Below are 19,387 nucleotides of genomic sequence, written 5' to 3'. Positions count from 1 at the left end.
GTTAGGGTATCACTCAAGCCCAGACTGACTTGGAATTCACTATGTAGTTTCATGGCAATCCTCTTACCTCTGCCTCCTGAGTGCTGGGATAAAGGTATGTGCCACCACACCCAGCTCAAATAAATAGATATTTAAAGTACTTATTTATTTTTAAATCTTTATTTGCAAGCAGAGAGAGAGAGAGGTATGGAGAGGAGGATGCAAGAGGTATGAGAATGAGAGGGAGAAGGGCATGTCAGGCTCTGCTGCCACCGCAAATAAACTCCAGATGTCCCACTCTGTGCATCTGGTTTACATGGGTACTGGGGAATCGAACCCTGACCATCAGGCTTTGTAAGCTAGTGTCTTGAACCACTGAGCAGTTTCTCCAGCTCCTAGAATATGTATTTAAGGAACTAAAGAAACCCATGCCTTTAAAGGGACTAAATTGCTACACTAGAAAGTAAAAATTTATGCCAGGCATGACAGTGCATGCCTTTAATACCAGCACTTGGGAAGCAGAGGTAGGAAGATTGCTGAGTTTGACACCAGCCTGGGTCCACAGAGTGAGATCTAGGTCAGCCTGGGCTAGAATGAGAAAGAAAATAATAACTGGGTGTGGTGGTGCACACCTTTAGTCCCAGCACTAGGGAGGCAGAGGTAGGTTGGATCACTGTGAGTTCGAGGCCAGCCTGAGACTACATAATGATTCCAGGTCAGCCTGGGCTAGAGTGAGACCATACCTTGGAAAACAAACAAACAAACAAATAAACAAACAACAACAAAGATGGTTCAGTGGCTAAGGCACTTAACTAACAACCTGGGTTTGATTCTCCAGTACCCATACAAAGCCAGATGCACAAAGGGACACATGCATTTGTAGTGGCTGGAGACCCTGGCATGTCTATTCTCTCTCTTCTTTCAAATAAATAAAATTTTTTTAAAAAGTGAAAAAAGAAAATTCTTTTTTTTTTTAAATTTTTTTTGTTCATTTTTTATTTATTTATTTGAGAGCGACAGACACAGGGAGAAAGACAGATAGAGGGAGAGAGATAGAATGGGCGCGCCAGGGCTTCCAGCCACTGCAAACGAACTCCAGACGCGTGCGCCCCTTTGTGCATCTGGCTAACGTGGGACCTGGGGAACCGAGCCTTGAACCGGGGTCCTTAGGCTTCACAGGCAAGTGCTTAACTGCTAAGCCATCTCTCCAGCCCCAGAAAATTCTTTTAAAAATATTTTATTCTTGTTTATTTATTTGGGGGGGGGGAGAGGGAGAGAGAATGGGCACATCAGGTCTCTAACCACTGCAAATGAACTCCAGATGCATGCACCACTGTGTGCATCTGGCTTACATGGATTCTGGGGAATTGAACCTGGGTCCTTAGGCTTTGTAGGCAAGTACCTTAGCCACTAAGTCATCTCTCCAGCAACCCCCATTTAAAAAAATTTTATCATTATTATTTATTAATTTGAGAGAGCGAGAGAGAAAGGGAGAGAGGGAGAGAGGGAGAGAGGGAAAGAGGGAGAGAGGGAGAGAGGGAGAGGGAGGGAGGGGGAGGGAGGGGGAGAGAGAGAGAGAGAGAGAGAGAGAGAGAGAGAGAGAGAATGAATGGGTGTGCCAGAGCTTCCAGCCACTGCAAATGAACTCCAGACCCATGTGACCCCTTGTGCATCTGGCTTACATGGGTCCTGGGGGATTGAATCAAGGTCCTTTGGCTTTGTATGCAAAGGCCTTAAGCACTAAGCCATCTCTCCAGCACCCCCCACCCCAGTTATTTTTTTTTTAACAGAGAAGAAGGCATTAATGATCCAGGAATGGTAGCTCATGCCTGAAATCCCAGCACCAAGGTAGCTGAATCAGGAGGATTGCTGCAATTCGAGTCCAGCCTGATCTACATAGTGATACCCTCTCAGAAAATATAGCAAAACAAAACAAATGAGTCAATAATGAAAACATATGACACTAAGAAACAAAATATAAAACTTCAGACATAAATGCTACCTTATTGGTAAATCTACTAATGTAAATGGATCAAATACTACATACAAAAGGTAGAGATTAACAGAAAGGTTAAAAATGTTCCCATAATATACTACAAAGAAGCTTACTTTCTTTTTTAACCACTGAGCCATCTCTTCATCCTCATAGCAGCATATTTATTTTATTTTTTGGAGGTAGGTGCTCACTCTAGTCCAGGCTGACCTGGAATTCACTCTGTAGTATCAGGGTGACCCTGAACTCACAGTAATCCTCCTACCTCTGCCCCCCTAGTGCTGGGATCAAAGGTATGTACCACCACATTTTGATGATGTCAGTTCATACTCATGCAAGGGCCATGTTAATCATCTCTGTATCATTTCAATTTTTAGTATCTGTGCTGCTGAAATGAGCAGTGATGATGTCAGTTCAAATTTGATTCTTGGGCTGGAGAGATGGCTTGTGGTTAAGGCACTTGCCTGTGAAGCCTAAGGACCCAAGTTCAATTTTCCAGGTCCCACGTAAGCCAGATGGGCAGGGTGGCACATGCGTCTGGAGTTTGTTTGCAGTAGCTAGAGGCCCTGGTGTGCCCATTTTTTCTCTCTCTCCCTGTCTCAAATAAAAATTAAAGAAATATTTGATTGTTGTTTCTTCCTTTCCTTTATTTCTTCCTTCCCTAGTGTATTCCTTGAACACCCATGTTGGCATTAAGTTGGTATGGGAGTACGAGATCATCAAACCTACCATCATCCTCAAGGATTTGGCAGCAGGGGAACAGTGCTGAGTGACCCTACTGCTCCAGTCCTCAGGGTGCCCAGTGGAGTTGGGCTTGGACCCAGAGGGGTCTGGCAGAATCACCCTGTGTGTTAGTTATGTTTTCATTATTCTGACCAAATACCCAAGGAAAGAATTTAAATGAGGAAGGAAGGATTTACTTTGCTCATGGTTTTAGAGATTTCAGTCCCTCAAGGCAGGGAAGGTATGGCAAAGCTGTTTGTCTCAAGGTGGACAGGAGGCAGAGAAAGATGCAGAGGGGCTCAAACAAGATACAGCTTCCAGGCTGGAGAGATGGCTTAGCGGTTAAGTGCTCGCCTATGAAGCCTATGGATCCCGGTTCGAGGCTCGGTTCCCCAGGTCCCACGTTAGCCAGATGCACAAGGGGGCGCACGCGTCTGGAGTTCGTTTGCAGAGGCTGGAAGCCCTGGCGCGCCCATTCTCTCTCTCTCCCTCTATCTGTCTTTCTCTCTGTGTCTGTTGCTCTCAAATAAAAAAAAAAAAAAAAAAAAGATACAGCTTCCAAGGACACATTCTTCATGTCAACCTGAACAGATTTCGAATCACCTAGGAGATGATGGATGATGAGGCACACCTCTGTGAGTGCATGTGAGGGTAGCTCTAGAGAGAATTAACTGAAGGGGGAAGACACACTTTGAATGTGTCATGGACTGGGGGGCTTGGATCAAATCAAAAGGGGAAAGGAGGAGCCAGCTTTCCTCTTCCTATGCTTCCTGGCTGGCCTTGACAAAAACTGTTCTCCTCTGCCCCCTCCTGTCATGGTGGACTTTAAAGCTGCCAGTAAAATAAACCTTTTCTCTTTTTGTATCTGTCAGGTTCTGTGGTCACAGTGACACAACAGTAGCTAATACACTCCATGATCTACTTCTTCCAGCGAGGTCCCAATCTCTTAAACCTTCCAAAACTCCCAAATATAGTGCCAACCAGTTAGAGACCGAGCCCTAACAGTGATCCAGAGACACCTCACCTACAACCTGTAACAGCCCCTTGGCTTTCTGAGACTCAGGTCTTTGATAGTTCCAATTAGCCTCCTGGAACAGTACCCATATGCCCCAGACCCATTATCCTCCGGAGGGGTACATTGTCTCTCTGGGTTTCCCAGAAGGGTTGGAGAATCACCTTTAGAGGAGAGGGTGAAATGGAAGGCCCTGCCTAGAAAACGTCAATGACAGGGGTTTTCATGAGGTGGAGCAGGAGTTCTGGCTAACTTACAACATCAGCAGGATGGCTGGAATGATCAGGCCTGGATTAGCAAGGAAAGCAAAGATCTTGCCCAGGAAGGTTGGGAAATCATTTTCAATGGTCTCATGGAGAACATCATACATTCTGTTTTTCCCACTAGAAAGAGGAGAGAACATATGATAGTATGACAGAAAACTATTATGGCACACGCAGTGACATCCATGCCCATGGCTCCCACACTGCCGCTCAATACTGCCTTCAGGGAGAACCAGAACTCTGTTCCAAGCGGACTGCAAGGAGCACGTCCCATGAAGAGCCGCCACTTTGGCTAGTACATAATAGCAGGTTTATCTGCACGCTGGCTCGTTAGCTTCCTTCCCTTGGCACTTCACAACCTGTCATAGTATATTGCTTTTCTGTGCTTGGCCCCTTTCTCAGCAAGAAAAAAAGTAGTTTCATAGAATCTTCTTTCTCTTAAAAACTAGAGTATTGCTATGTTGCCCATGCTAACCCTGAACTCTTGAGCTCAAGTGATCTATCTTAGCCTTCAAGTAGCTTGGACTATAGAGGCATGTGTCACTGTTAAATTTGTTTTGAAATAAAATTTGTGTGTGTATGCAGGTCATGTGTGCCATGGCATGGGTGTGGAGGTCAGAGGACAGCTATCAGGGCTTTGTCTTGAACCTCCACCTCTTTTTTTTTTTTCCCACTTTGGTATGTGTTTTTCTTTTAAAATATGTTTTTTTCCCTAAATTGTTTTATTAACAACTTCCATGATTATAAAAAATATCCCATGGTAATACCCTAGCTCCCCCACCCAACTTTCCCCTTTGAAACTCCATTCTCCATCATATCCCCTCCCCATCTCAATCAGTTTCTCTTTTATTTTGATGTCATCATCTTTTCCTCCTCTTATGATGGTCTTGTGTAGGTAGTGTCAGGTACTGTGAGGTCATGGATATCCAGGCCATTTTGTGTCTGGGGGGAGCACGTTGTAAGGAGTCCTACCCTCCTTTGGCTCTTACATTCTTTTCACCATCTCTTCTGCAATAGACCCTGAGCCTTGGAAGGTTTCCACCTCTTTTTGAGGCAGGACTTCTCTAGTTTCTCATGTTGCTCTTTGCTGTGCTGGTTACAAGCTTCTGGGCTTCTGGGACCATTTTCCTGTCTGTCTGTGAAGAAGCCCACTGTGACTTCCAGCTTTTTATATGGGGTATCAGGATTGAACTATGGCATTCAAATTTGAGAGGTAAGTGCTTTATCTTCTGAACCATCTTCCAAGTCCCTATTTAGCATACATTTAAAAAAATGTATATGTATGTATTTGCAAGGAGAGAGAGAGAGGAAGAGAGAATATGTGTATGTGTGTGTATGTGCATGCCAGGGTCTCTTTACATTGCAAACAAACTCCAGATACACGTGCCACCTTGTGCATCTGGCTTTACATGGGCACTGGAGAATTGAACCCAGGCTGGCAGGCTTTGCAGGCAAGCACCTTTAAATGGCAATCTTCCTAATCCCCATTTCTTACACATTCTAATGGGAGAAAATTACCCGTGATGTAGCTGCAAGATCAACATGGAGCTTCTTCTGGGTTTCCTGACATGGAGACAGTGTTTCCCAAGGCAGATGTGATAAAACCTTCATGGTCCACAATTCATCTTCAATCAGGAAACTGGGTTGCCCCAAGATAGGCTTCTGCACTATTATGATATAATTTAAATTGTTCTCACACTTATTGTGAGGACAGAGTTCAAAAATGCTGCCTGGAGAGTCCTAGACACTGGTAGCTCTTGATTGGTTATTTTGGTGCTAAGTGGACTTAGGGGTTTAAAGATCCCGGTTCACATCCTTTCTCTGCCTTTTATTAGCTATGGAATTTCATGAACAATTTATTTTGTATTCATTATCTTGTGTCCCCTACTAGAACTGTGCTATCAAGTATGACTACTGACAATTATTATAAAATCAATGGAAAGAAAATAAAATTTAAAATTTTATTGCTTAGTTAAACCTTTCGAGTGCCTGCTAGTCCTATAGCTACTGTATCACAAGAGCATATATGGCGGTTTTCATTACTACAGGAACTTCTATTGGACAAAATGATGTTGGATATCTTTGGTCAGGCTGTGAAAACTTCTCTGCCCTAATGTTCTCATATCTATCTATCTATCTATCTATCTATCTATCTATCTATCTATCTATCTAGCTATCTAGCTATCTAGCTATCTAGCTATCTAGCTATCTAGCTATCTAGCTATCTAGCTATCTAGCTATCTAGCTATCTAGCTATCTAGCTATCTAGCTATCTAGCTATCTAGCTATCTATGTATATGATGTGTTTATTCTATATTAGGTAATATGGAAAAAAATAATATAATATAACATGGTATGATAAGTATAGGAGTAGCATTTGCTTCAGAAAATTGTTTAGAGTATATAAACATGAATTCATATAAAGTACTCAGTATGGTGCTATTAAGTTATAAGTGCCCTCCAAATTTGACATTTGGTGGCATCATTTTTCTCTCATGTAGAGACTGGGGCAATATACAATAACTCAGGGACATGTTCAGCTTGTTACCTGTTTTTATATGACCTGTGAACTAAGAAGTTTTTTTTTTTTTTTTTTCCAGATAGGGTTTCACTCTAGCCCAGGCTCACCTGGAATTCATTGTGTAGTCTTAGTGTGGCCTTGAACTCAACAGTGATCCTCCTGCCTCTGCCTTCTGAGTGCTAGGATTAAAGGTGTGTGCCATCACACCTAGCCCAAAGATTTTTGCTTTTTTTTTTAACATTTAAAAAAAATCAACCTATATTTATTTGTTTATTTGCAAGGAGAGAGAGGGAAAGAGAGGGAGAGAGAGAGAGAGAGAGAGAGAGAAGAGAGAGATCATGCTCCTATGAATATTTTTTTCTAGGCGTCATGCACTGTAGGCCTTTCTCTGAGTATATCCCTTAGAAACTGAGAAACAGCAAATGGGCATTTTCCACAGTGTCCTCCTCCATTCTTGTAGGCAGGGTTGGCTCCAGATTTAGTGGGTGAGGCCCTGGGGTACACAGTTGCAAATATTCCTCTCAGGATCATGGTCATGCAAGTGCAATGCAGGGTCTTGCTCATTTACCTTACCCCATTTCTTGTCTAGGATGCATGTCTGAAGCAAGGATGGGAACACTAGTTTATGCTTCCTATTTTGTTGAAAGATTCTTTTGAAATTTTTTTTTAAAATTTATTTGCAAGAAGAGAGAGAGAGAACAGAGAGACAAAGGAAAGTGAGAGAAAGAATATGAATGCATATGGCAGGGCCTCTAGCCTCTGCAAATGAACTCCATATGCATGTGCCACTTTGTGCATCTGACTTTATGTGGGTACTGGGAAATTGAACCTGGGTCATTAGGCTTTACAAGAAAGTGCCCTAACCACTGAGCAATCTCTCCAGCCTTATTGCAAGATTCTTGAGGAGGACATATTAAACATTCCCAAGTGAGAAGGTACTAGAAAGGGCAGCATGTTTCAAACTCCTTTAGTCCCAGAACCTCTTTTTACAGAGCAGACAGTTTTGTTTAGAGAGGGTCATATATTTGGAAAGACTATTATTATTATTATTATTATTATTTTGGTTTTTCGAGGTAGGGTCTCACTCTAGCCCAGGCTGACCTGGAATTCACTATGGAGTCTAAGGATGGCCTCGAACTCACGGTGATCCTCCTACCTCTGCCTCCCAAGTGCTGGGATTAAAGGTGTGTGCCACCATGCCCGGCTTGGAAAGACTATTTAAGAATAGGTATATAGGTCAGGCATGCTGATGCATGGATTTAATCCAAGCATTAGGGACGCAGAGGTAGGAGGATATCACTGTGAGGTAGAGACTAGCCTGGGTCTACAGAGTGAGTTCCAGGTAAGCCTGAGCTATAGAGTGAAACCCTACCTAAAAAAAAAAAGAATAGGTATATGTTATTAGTCAGTTTAACTCCTGATATAATCATTATCCTTTTAGTATTATATCTAACCTCTTAGTTTGGTGACATCTGAACTCAGTGCTAGCTGGTACTCTACAGTGTAAGGAACCCAGTTGAGAGTCTCAGTCAAGATCAACTATTCCTGCTTCACATTTAGATGGTAGCTACCCTGTTCCTCATCACACATCCTACAGGAAGATAATCATAGGCAGGTTATCCACTGCTGAAGGTTATAGCTATACATACTATATATCAATATTCAATACTATACATACTATCTATTTAATATTTAGTAACTTACGTGTGGTTATTAAATAAATAAAATTAGCTATAATTAAATAACATGAGAAATTGTTTCCCAGTTCCTCAGTTCAAGCATCCAATAGCTATAGGTTGCTACCATATAGAACAACACAAACACAGAGCATGTTCATCCTTATAGACTGCTTCTTTAACAGCACTGACAATTTACCCAAAGCTCCACAGACTTTTACAGACTGACAGGAAACCAGAGCTGGAATTCTGAGTCAGACCCTGTGAGCACACTGCCTCAGGAAGGGAGCTGTGTCCATGCAATCAAAACTGCACCTGAATGGGCCACAGTCGAAGGAGGGCGGGAGGGACATGATGGTGTAGGCCACCGGCAGGAGGCTGAGGAAGAGCACCAGCAGCAGCAGGCCCATGTAGAAGTTGTTGGATCGGGAGGCTTTAAATACACGTTCATGGGGAACGTTGCTGCTCATCACTGCCCAGCACTGGAAGTACATGGAGGTCAATAGGCGCAGGACGTTAATGCCCACCAGTCCTGGAGCATAGAAGGAGCCCATCCTGGAAGGATGGAAACCAAGTACCTAGTTGGCCTAGCAGCCGGAAAGAGAGGAAGGTCTGGGAGAAGGAACTGGGATGGATGGATTAGGGTCTTAAAACGGAACTACTTTCCTGAAAGTGCCAAGGCAAGAGGCATCCTATTTAGGTAGGATATTTGCCACCAGGCCAGTCATCCAGTCCTCAAGAGAGGGAGACCCACTGAGCATTACTAGAATGGGCTCCTGTCACGGCTTTACCATTGTCTCCCCACTGGCAACAGCAGATGACATGGGTTTGGCCTCCAGAGCAGCACTGCTGTCAGACAGTGGCTTGTGGAGCGCCCTTGCATCTCCAAAGGCTTTGGCTGCAGCCATGTAACTTCTTGCTCTTTGCAGAGGAGGACCTTTCCTAGTTCATTTACCTCCTTCCTTTCCTCCTTTCCTTTCTCTTCTTTTTCTTTCCCTCTTTCTTCTCCCTTCCCCTTTTCCTCCTCCCTTCTCTCTTCCCCTCTCATTCTTTTCCCCTTCCCAATTTCACTTCATTTCTCCTCCTCCCTTTTCTTTTCCTCTTCCTTCATTTCTGACCCTTATTTTCCCCTCCTGTCTTGTCTTTCATGGTAGCATATGGTTTAGCTACAGACCATAGGGCTTCTCATTTAGTCTTGTCCCTCCTTCTAGTTTTCATGGGAAAGAGGGAGCTCAGAGAGGCAGGGTGAGTTGCTCAGCCTCCTCCAAGCTGACTGAGCGGCAGAGCTGGAGACCCTTGGTTTTTGGCTGACTGTGACCCTTCAGATGAAATGGACAACTCACCAGATCATTCCTTGGCTGAATACCAAACTCAGCACATTTCCACTAATATCAAACTCAGCATACGAAGGCTGAAGGAGGAGGGGCAGAGAAAGAAAAAAAACCATGTTAGGTGTTGGCAAGGCTTTCAAATGGCAATAATCACACCTGGATAAACTCACTGGCTACAATGCTGCCAGCGCACAAAGTTGAAACACGTTAGGTGATAACAGCTGGATCATGTTACCAGTCAAGGCCACTCCATCCCAAAGAGCCTGCCTGCTCTGGTAACCAGAGGGTCCTGAGGCTCAGGGTTCTGTGTGTTTTATTGTTATTATTATTTATTATTTTGAGATAAAGTGCCACTGTGTAGCTTAGGCTGTTCTCAAACTTGTGATGATCCTTCTGACTCAACCTCCCAGGTGCTGGGTTTACAGGCATGCACAATCATGCCTCTGGTGGGATTCTGTTTCTTTAATGTATTTTTGACTTTTATAGAACAGTTTTAGAGTACACAAAACTTTCAACAAAAAGTGTAATTTCAGGCTGGAGAGATAGTTCAGCAGTTAAGGTGCTTGCCTGCAAAGTCTAATGACCCGGGTTCAATTCCCCAGTACTCATGTAAAGCCAGATGCACAGGGTGGCATATGAGTCTGGAGTTCATTCACTTACAGTGACTACAGGCTCTGGAATGCCCATTCTCTCTCTCTGCCTCTTTCTTTCTCTTACTCTCTCATAAATAAATAAATAAATGGTGTAATTTCTACCTTTAAAAAAATTTTTTTTTGTTTATTTATTTGAGAGAGACAGAGTGGGATAGAAAGGGGCAGATAGAAAGAGGGAGAAAGAATGGGCACGCCAGGGCCTCCAGCCACTGCAAACGAACTCCAGACGTGTGCGCCCCCTTGTGCATCTGACTAACGTGGGTCTTGGGGAGTCGAGCTTCGAACCGGGGTTCTTAGGCTTCACAGGCAAGCACTTAACCGCTAAGCCATCTCTCCAGCCCTAATTTCTACCTTTTAAGGCCTTCAGACCATTTTTTTTTAAAATCTTGGGGCGGACTTTAGCTATTAAGAAAACATTTTATCAATGCATGGTGGCTCACACCTTTAATCCTAGCACTGGGAGGCACAGATAGGAAGATCTCTGTGATTTCAAGGCCAGTCTCGGGCTGCAGAGTTCCAGGTCAGCCTAGGGTAGAGTGAGACCCTATTCCAGAAAAAGCATAACAAAACGAGAAAAGAAACTTACCTTGAAATTATTGTCAAGGGAAAATCTAGTAAGTGACAAAATATGAATAATTAATTGAGAAATCAGGTAAAAAGACAGATTTTGTGTTTTTGTTTAATGTTTTTATTTATTTGCCAGTACAGCGAGAATATGGGCACTGTAAATGAACTCCAGACACATGTATCACTTAGTGCATCTGGCTTTACATGGGTTGAGGCTGGAGAGATGCCAAAGGTCTACATGGTCAGACTATTATGAACACTGCTTAACCAACACCATTGTTCCTTATTTTCCCATAAATGTTCAAAAGCTTTATATACAGTCAATAATTTTCCTGTTTCTCACAAGAGGTGAATCAGGAGAGGAAAGGATTCTATCTTGCTGAGTCCTTTAAAAAGTTTACAGCATGAATCATTCATGCTCTGCTTGCTACCAGAGAGTCTTTAATTAAAGAACCAGTTGGATACCATCAAACCCACTAGACAAATTTACTCTTATTATTTCTTTAGGACCTTCCTGATACCAGTCTGTGTTAGCCAGGGACAGAATCAATGGAATAGATACAATTACAGAGGGAATTGATTATGTTGGCTCACATGGTATGGGCTGGGCAGTTCTACAATGGCTGTTTCTTGCCAGCCCCTGGAAGCTTCTTGGTCCATGAGGCTGGATGTCTCAGCAGTTCCAATCTGATGCTGAAAGCCTGAAGGACTCCTGGGTTGCTGCTGGTCTTCAGTCCACGTGGAAAGGACAAAGAAGCTGGGTCCTGATGTCAGCAAAGGATGATAGCAATGGGGTAGATGCACTCACCAGCAGGAAGCAAGAGCAGTCAGGCAAAAGGGGCCCTGTTTTTTCCTGGAGCCTCCTTATGAACAGGCTGCTGTCAGAAAGGCTGCTCACGCTGGGGATGGCCTTCACCTCTCAGCTAATCCTTCCTGGAAGCACCCTCATAGACTTGCCCAAGAGCTGTGTCTCTTACTTGCTTCCTCTCCAGTCAAGTTGACAATAGAGAACAACCATCACAGTGTGTATCCAGTTCTGAATCTTCTGTTCTACTAGAGTTTATTTCCTAGTTCCAGCCTTATTATATTATATAATTGTACTTATTATAGCTTCATAGTATTTTCTTTTTGTGATGAGGTTATGTTTTGTAGACAAAGTGAGCCTTAAATGCATAAGTCCTCCTACCTCAGCCTTTCCAGTTCTGGGATTGTAAGCATGTGTTACAATACCTGGCTTCATAATATGCTTTAAGGGCTGGAGAGATATCTCAGTGGCTAAGGTGCTTGCCTGCAAAGCCTAATGACCCAGGTTCAATTCCTCGGTACTCATGTAAAGCCAGATGCTTTTGTTTGTAGTGTTTGTTTGTAGTGGCTAGAGGCCCTGACGTGCCATTCTCTCTGTCTGACTCTCTTCTCTCTGCCTCCCTCTGCTTGAAAATAAATAAAAATAATAGTATGTTTTCATATAATGGCAAGGCTTTCATTCTTTCTAAAAAAATTCCTGTATATCCACACATGATGATGATGATAATGATTTTTTTTTTTTTGAGGTTGAGTCTCACTCTGGACCAGCTTAACCTGGAATTTTACTATGTCGTCTCAGTGTGGCCTCAAACTCATGGCGATCCTCCTACCTCTGCCTCCCAAGTGCTAGGAGTAAAGACATGTGCCACCATGCCAGGCAAGTTTTTTTTTTTTTTTTTTCAGGTAGGGTCTCACTCTAGCCCAGGCTGACCTGAAATTCACTATGTAGTCTTAGGCTGGTCTCAAACTCACATTGATCCTGGTACCTCAGCCTCCTAAATTCCAGGATTAAATGAGTGCACCACCATGTCCAGCTTACATGATTATTTTTAATAGACTTTAGTATAACTTTGGGATGTTGTTGAAGTTATAAATTAATATGAAGACATCTCAACAACATTATTGTTCTTTCATTCTTGTTCTCAAACATGGTCATGAAGTTTCTTGCTGCTAAGTTGTTATAGGCTTGTTTAAACAGTGTGACAGGAGTGGGGCAGGTGGCTCAGGGTATAAAGCACTTGCTGTGGAAGGGTGAGTACCTGAGTTGATAGCCTCAGAACCCATGTTCAAGCTGGAAGCCATAGTGAGCTTCTGTTATCCCAGCATGCTGATGGTAGGAAGGAGGCAAAGACAGGAGAACTTCCTGAAAGCTTGTAGACTAGCTAGTATGTCAAATGCAGTGGTAAACAATGACAGACCATGCCTCAAAATAAGGTGGGAGATGAGGCCCAACATGAAAAGTTGTCTTCTGATCACCACATGCGTGCTTTGGCATGCATACAACCACATTCACATATATGAACACATATATCATATGTATACCCAATACATATACACACACTAAAAAATGTAACCAAATGAATAACAGAAATCTGAACTGAGGCCCTTAGCTGTCGGGCACCATGTTGCAATGGAGCTCAGTTAAGGGTAATTCCCCTTCCTCAACATCAGTGACTGAGGAGTGAGCTAATGAGATGCTGTGGAAGAGACTACACAGGACAAAACAGTGTTCCAGAGGTTCTGGCAGAGCCTAGAAAGGTCATCAGGGAGAGCAAATGACCTATGTTTAAGCTGGACAGTTTACCAGGCAGGTAGAGAAGAGGAGTATCACAGATGAAGGGAATAATAGTCAAACAAGGCTTCTCAAAGTATGATCCATGGAGGCTTTTGTGTCCTTGGTTGTTAAGAACTTCCTCCCTCCCACTTTCCTTCCTTCCTCTCTCTCTTTTTCTTTCTTTCTTTGTTTTTCTTTGAGGCAGGGTTTCACCAGGCTGACTTGGAACTCACTCTGTAGCTGAGGCTGTCCTTGAATTGATGGCGATCCTTCTACCTTAGCCCACTGAGTGTTGGCATTAAATGAGTGAGATACCATACCTGGCTAACAGGACTTTCTAAAACACTCATGTCCATTGCAGGATTTCAGCCTCTATCATGAGAGTTGGTGCCATTCACAGGCATTTTTCTGCCAGGTATCTTTTTAGCTCTAATGCATATGGTCCACCTGTACCCAAGGCTGAATGCCTCCATTTCCTACATGTTACATTGGAAAATGGCTTCTATGAAGACAGAGAGGACTCATGATGGGATATAATTAAACACCACACTACTTCTCAGAACAAAGACTTGTGTTAAGCATCCAGAGAAATGAAATACACAAGTATGTATCTGACTACAATATCAAAGGTGATGCTGCAAACATTTTACTGTGGCATATCTATGAAACAGTAACTTACAAAACCGGCCTCCAGGTCCCAACACCAGCAGTGGTTCATGAACCGGACAAAACAAGCCCTTAGGAAGTCTCCCAGCAAGATGGTGATGTATGTCACCAGCATGTCAGACACCGTCAGCCTCATGAATTCCTGCAAGCAGGAATACAGAAAATGGGAGTGGTCAGGCTTTGCCTTGCCCACCTCTCCCAACTAACGATAGCCACTCAGAACTCCCACCCAAATCCATCACTGTGGCCCAGTTTTTCATGGCAGAGTGGTGGTGCAGAGAGAGGACTTTAGAATTGGAAGAATGCTTAATTTAAATCCTAGCTGTGCAGATTACTAATTGAATGACTTTGGAATAATCTTTAAGCCTTTTCAAGTTAATAATAACATTCTTCCAAGGTTACTGGGAGCCTAGTGGTTATAATGAAGGACTCAGGAACCAGATGGACGCCATGACAGGCTTCAGAGTCCTCAGTAGGCCTAAGTTCTGTTTCCCTGCAAGATCTACAGGTGGGTTTAACAGTTACTGGAAACTGATTATGCCATAAGATAAGTTCAATTCCCCTAGCTCCAGCCCGCCGATCTTGCCGTAAGGGTAGGCTTAACAGTTAAGCTGATTATCCCATACATTCCTGAAGTCATGAGACATTCCCATGGTCATAAAATAAGCTCAAATCCACTAGCTCTAGCCCGCCAACTTTGCCCACCAAAATCTTAAGCCAACCAAAAGAGTACATGTTTAAGTCAACCAATCACGTACCCATCCCCTTCTTCTATGTTCAAATCCCTATAAAAACCCTACCCTCCCACTATTCGGGGCTCTTGTATGGATTCACTGCGTTGGTGAAGTCAAGAGACCGAGCTTAAGCCCAAATTAAAGGCTACTTGTCCTTGCATATGTGTTTGGTTCTCCTTGGTGGGCACTGGGGGTGCCAAGAACTGGGCATAACAATGTATGTTGCATAATATATTAGCAATGACTAATATCATTGCTATGAGCTGAAGGCTCACCCCTTGCTTCTTCCATCTGCTCTGTCAGGCCAGTTGTTCCCGCTAAGACTGAACCTGACCAGTAATCACAGAGATGACAGCTGGCTTTCATCACCTCCTATTAAAACTTCTTGGTATACAGTGAAAGTAAAACACAGAAGTATATAATAGAAGAACCAAAAAGAGAACTTTTCTTATTAATGTGGGCATATATAACTGACTTTTTTTGTTTTTGTGTTTTGAGGTAGGGTCTCACTCTGGCCCAGGCTGACCTGGAATTCACTATGTAATCTCAGGGTGGCCTTGAACTCATGGTGATCCTCCTACTTCTGCCTCCCGAGTGCTGGGATTAAAAGCATGCACCACCACGCCTGGCTCTGTAATTGGCTTTTTTCCTGAATAACTTTCTTGAAAAGTTGAAAAGATCTTCCTGACCTCATCACATCTTTGTGTGTATGTTCATATGTGTGTGTTGCATATGGGTGGGTGCACATGTGTGGAATTCAGAGGTTGATACCTAATGTTTTGCTCAACTGCTCTCCACCTTACTTTTCTTTGTGTGTGTTTGTATGTGTGTGTTTCACATGCATGTGAGAGTGTGAGCATGCGTGGGCCACAGCACATGCATGCAGGTCAGAGGACAACTTTCAGATCAGGTCAGTCCCTGTCTGTCCAACTCATTGAATCTCACTCTGATGTTGAGATTTTGTTCTGCTTTTGTTCTTTGCTGTGCTTGCTGCTGAGAGCGTCCAGAAAGTTCTATCCCTGCCTCTTATCTCACCATCAGTGTGCTGGGTTACAGAAGCCACCTCAGCTTCTGTCTCCTTATTGGGACACTGGGAGAAGCAAACTCAGGTACTTAGGCTTGAGTGGTGGGTGCTTTGTCACTGAACCAACTCCATAGCCTATTCACTTTACTTTTTTTTTTTTGAGGTAGGGTCTCACTCTAGCTCAGGCTGACCTGGAATTCACTATGGAGTCTCAGGGTGGCCTCAAATTCATGGCAATCCTCCTACCTCTGCTTCCCGAGTGCTGGGATTAAAGGCGTGCGCCACCACAGCTGGCCTTCATGTTACTTCTTGAGACAGGGTCTCTTGCTAAATCCAAAGCTCACTGATGGGGCTAGACAAGCCCCAGAGATCCTTTGTCTCTGTCTCTCCAGCACTAGGATCACAGGTGTGCACCACCACTCCTGGCATTTTCATGGGTGCTGGGGCTCTGAACTCAGGTCCATATACTTGGGTGGCAAGCACTTTATCCACTAAATCATCTCTCCAGACCCCCAATGGTATGTATGTGTATGGTGTGGTACGTGTGTGTGTGTGTGTTCATATTCAGGTGAACATGCATGTGGAGGTCAGAAGTTGATACTGAATATCTTACTCAGCCACTTTCTACTTTATTTACTAAAGCAGAGTCTCTCACTCTCACTTGAACCCAGAGCTGGCCAATGTAACTTGTCTAGCTAGCCAGCTTGCTCCAGGGATCCCCTGTCTCTGCCTTCCAAGTTCTGGGACTAAGAGCAGCCACCATACCTGACCATTTATGTGGATGCTGGGGATCTGAACTCTGGTCATCATGCTTATGTGGCAGATGTCTTATCTACTGAACCATCTCTCCAGCCCCCAACATTTTTTTTTTTTTTTTTTTAGTTTTTTGAGGTATGGTCATGCTCTAGCTCAGGTTGACCTGGAATTCACTATATAGCCTCAGGCTGGCCTCAGACTCACAGTGATTCTCCTACCTCTGCCTCATGAGTACTGGGATTAAAGGCATGAGCCATCATACCTGACTGCCCCAACAATTTTTTCTGGAATATCTTTATTTATTTATGAAAGAGAGAATGAATGGGCATGCTAGGGCCTCTAGCCACTGCAAAGGAACTCCAGATGCATGTGCCAGGCTTTATATGGGTACTGGGGAATGGAACCTGGGTCCTTAGGCTTTGCAGGCAAGTGCCTTAACCACTGAGCAATTACTTCAGCCCTCCCCCAACAATTTTTAAGTCAGCAAATTATCTAAAAGTTGTCAAGATGCACAGAATCTGCAATATTTTACTTATTTAGAGAGAGAGAGAGGGTGGTGGGGAGGGAAGGCAAATATAGAGAAATGGACATACCAAGGCCTCCAGTCACTGCAAATGAATTCCAGACACATGCACCACCTTGTACATCTGCCTACATTGGCACTGGTGAATCAAACCTGGTTCCTTAGGTTTTGCAGGCAAGTGTCTTAACTGCAAATCCATCTCTCTAGCCTCTGCTTTATTAAGTATTTTTTTTTTTTTTTTACCTTCCAAGATCATTAAGAAATGCTACCTTAAATTTGGCTAGGCAGGCCAAATGAGCCTACTGGTGCAATAGTGGCATATCTGCTATGGGGAAAACCAATTGCTCTCTAATTGTACTGGAGGCCCAGTCCATGGAAGGGAACACATCTCTGATACTGAAACCTACAACAGGTGTAGTCATGAGCCCTAGGGGTATAATGTCTGCTGGTATGTGGCTAAATGTATATCCTATGCTCACCAACTACCCAGTAAGCATTTCTCTTCATGTTCATACCCATATATTAATGCTACTCTCACTTTTGGTTAGAGAAGTTTTTCTTTTCAGATGGCAGCGACCTTGGGATGACTCAGAAGGCACCATGGTGCCGAGAAGTGACAGAGGAGTGCTCAGCACTGATATATGTCAATCACACCTTCCAAGGCTCAGGGTCCATTGCAAAAGAGGAGGCAGAAGAATGTAAGAGCCACAGGAAGGGTAGGACTCCTTACAATGTGCTCCTCCAGACACAAAATGGCCTCGATATCCATGACCTTGCTATTCCTGACACTAACTACACAAGACCATCATAATGGGAGGAAAAGATGATGACATCAAAATAAAAGAGAGAGCGATTGAGAGGGGAAGGGGATATGATGGAGAGTGGAGTTTCAAAGGGGAAAGCTGGGGGAGGGAGGGAATTACCACGGGATATTATTTATAATTATGGAAGTTGTCAATAAAAAAAGAAATGCTTGCTAGATGAGCACTTGAATTTTCAGGATTATTTCTCAAATGAAAATATCAAATAAGGACTAATAAAGAACTGAGAACAAGGGTTCACGTCTTCGAGAGCATAACTACTCACAATGCCTACGGCTGTCTCCCAGCAAGAACCCCTGGGCACATCTGCAGGGTGCAGGGGTGATCGGGGCACACTCTCATTCCCACCTGAGGAGTTGTAATAGTTAAACAGGGTCCAGTGAGTGATGTTCTTTATTGTTTCCTCAGTGGAAAGCTAGAAGAGAGGATAGAGATGGGATTAAAAGAAGCTTCAGGTGTTTTACTGTTTCCGTAAGAGTAATTAAAACTAGCATACGTACTGTCATTTGGTCTCTATCTTATCCCAGGACAGTCTTTTCAGAAATGTTCTCCCAGGCTTCACTCGACCCAGAATTGGGGTCAGTGGGATGAAGTCATACTGAGTCTCTTTTCTACAAACTATCCTCTAAGTTAGCATCCATCTGCCCATTCATCCATCCATATTTTTGTTTTTTTTGTTTTCAAGGTAGGGTTTCACTCTAGCCCAGGCTGACCTGGTACTTACTATATAGTCTCAGGGTGGCCTTGAACTCATGACGGTCCTCCTACCTCTGCCTCTTGAGTGCTGGGATTAAAGGCATGTGCCACCACGCCCGGTTTCATTCATTTGTTTTTGAGACTGTCTTATTCAGGGTCGAGAGGCAGGAATGACTGAGAGAGATGAAGCCTCTCTCAGGAAGTTCATGTTCTAGTAAATGATGGAGATGAGTAGACAGTTAGAGGAAAGAGTGAGATGAACTGTGGGACATTTTCTTTGGGGAGAGAGGAACATCACATTATGGAGAAACAGAGACTTTCTCAGCCAGGCATGATGGTGCATGCCATAAGGCCTTGAGTTCGAGGCCACCTTGGGACTACATAGTGAATTCCAGATCAGCCTGAGCTAGACTGAGACCCTACCTCAAAAAAAAAAAATAAATAAATAAATAAAATAAAAAAAAAAAGAGAGAGAGACTTTCTCAATGTCAGTGACATCTATAACTAGAAAGGCAGGAGACAAGATGGGCCGGGTGGCACATGCCTTTAATCCCAATGCTGAGGAGGCAGAGTTAGGAGCATCACCATGACTTTGAGGTTACCCTGAGACTACTTAGTGAATTCCAAGTTAGCCTATGCTAGAGCAAGACCCTATCCCCAAAAAACAATTAAAAAAAGAAAAAAAAGAGCCGGGCGTGGTGGTGCATGCCTTTAATCCCAGCACTCGGGAGGCAGAGTTAGGAGGATCGTCATGAGTTCAAGGCCACCCTGAGACTACAGAATTAATTCCAGGTCAGCCTGGACCAGAGTGAGACCCTACCTCAAAAAAAAAAAAAACAAAAAACCACCCCCCCCCAAAAAAAAGAAATCC

General features: G+C 43.5%; 1 protein-coding gene and 1 non-coding gene across 2 annotated transcripts in view; both read right to left on the bottom strand.

Moving 5' to 3' along the window:
- Nucleotides 1–19,387, bottom strand: part of Tmc2 (transmembrane channel like 2) — a 115,518-nt gene that overhangs the window by 22,719 nt on the left and 73,412 nt on the right. The window contains exons 12-16 of the mRNA XM_045157027.1: nucleotides 18,086–18,235; nucleotides 13,976–14,104; nucleotides 9,511–9,578; nucleotides 8,483–8,722; nucleotides 3,965–4,090 (exon numbers count right to left, since the gene is read on the bottom strand). Coding sequence (XP_045012962.1) covers nucleotides 3,965–4,090; nucleotides 8,483–8,722; nucleotides 9,511–9,578; nucleotides 13,976–14,104; nucleotides 18,086–18,235 — 713 coding nt within the window. The remainder of the gene's footprint in view (nucleotides 1–3,964; nucleotides 4,091–8,482; nucleotides 8,723–9,510; nucleotides 9,579–13,975; nucleotides 14,105–18,085; nucleotides 18,236–19,387) is intronic.
- Nucleotides 2,262–2,373, bottom strand: LOC123463160. The gene has a single exon (XR_006638764.1). It is a non-coding gene; the product is annotated as a U6 spliceosomal RNA (small nuclear RNA).

This window comes from Jaculus jaculus, chromosome 8 (assembly GCF_020740685.1).
Source record: "Jaculus jaculus isolate mJacJac1 chromosome 8, mJacJac1.mat.Y.cur, whole genome shotgun sequence".
NCBI classification, from domain to species: Eukaryota; Metazoa; Chordata; class Mammalia; order Rodentia; family Dipodidae; genus Jaculus; species Jaculus jaculus.
The sequence above is the reverse complement of the archived record's forward strand: the minus strand, read 5'-3'. Positions and strand labels throughout refer to the sequence as shown.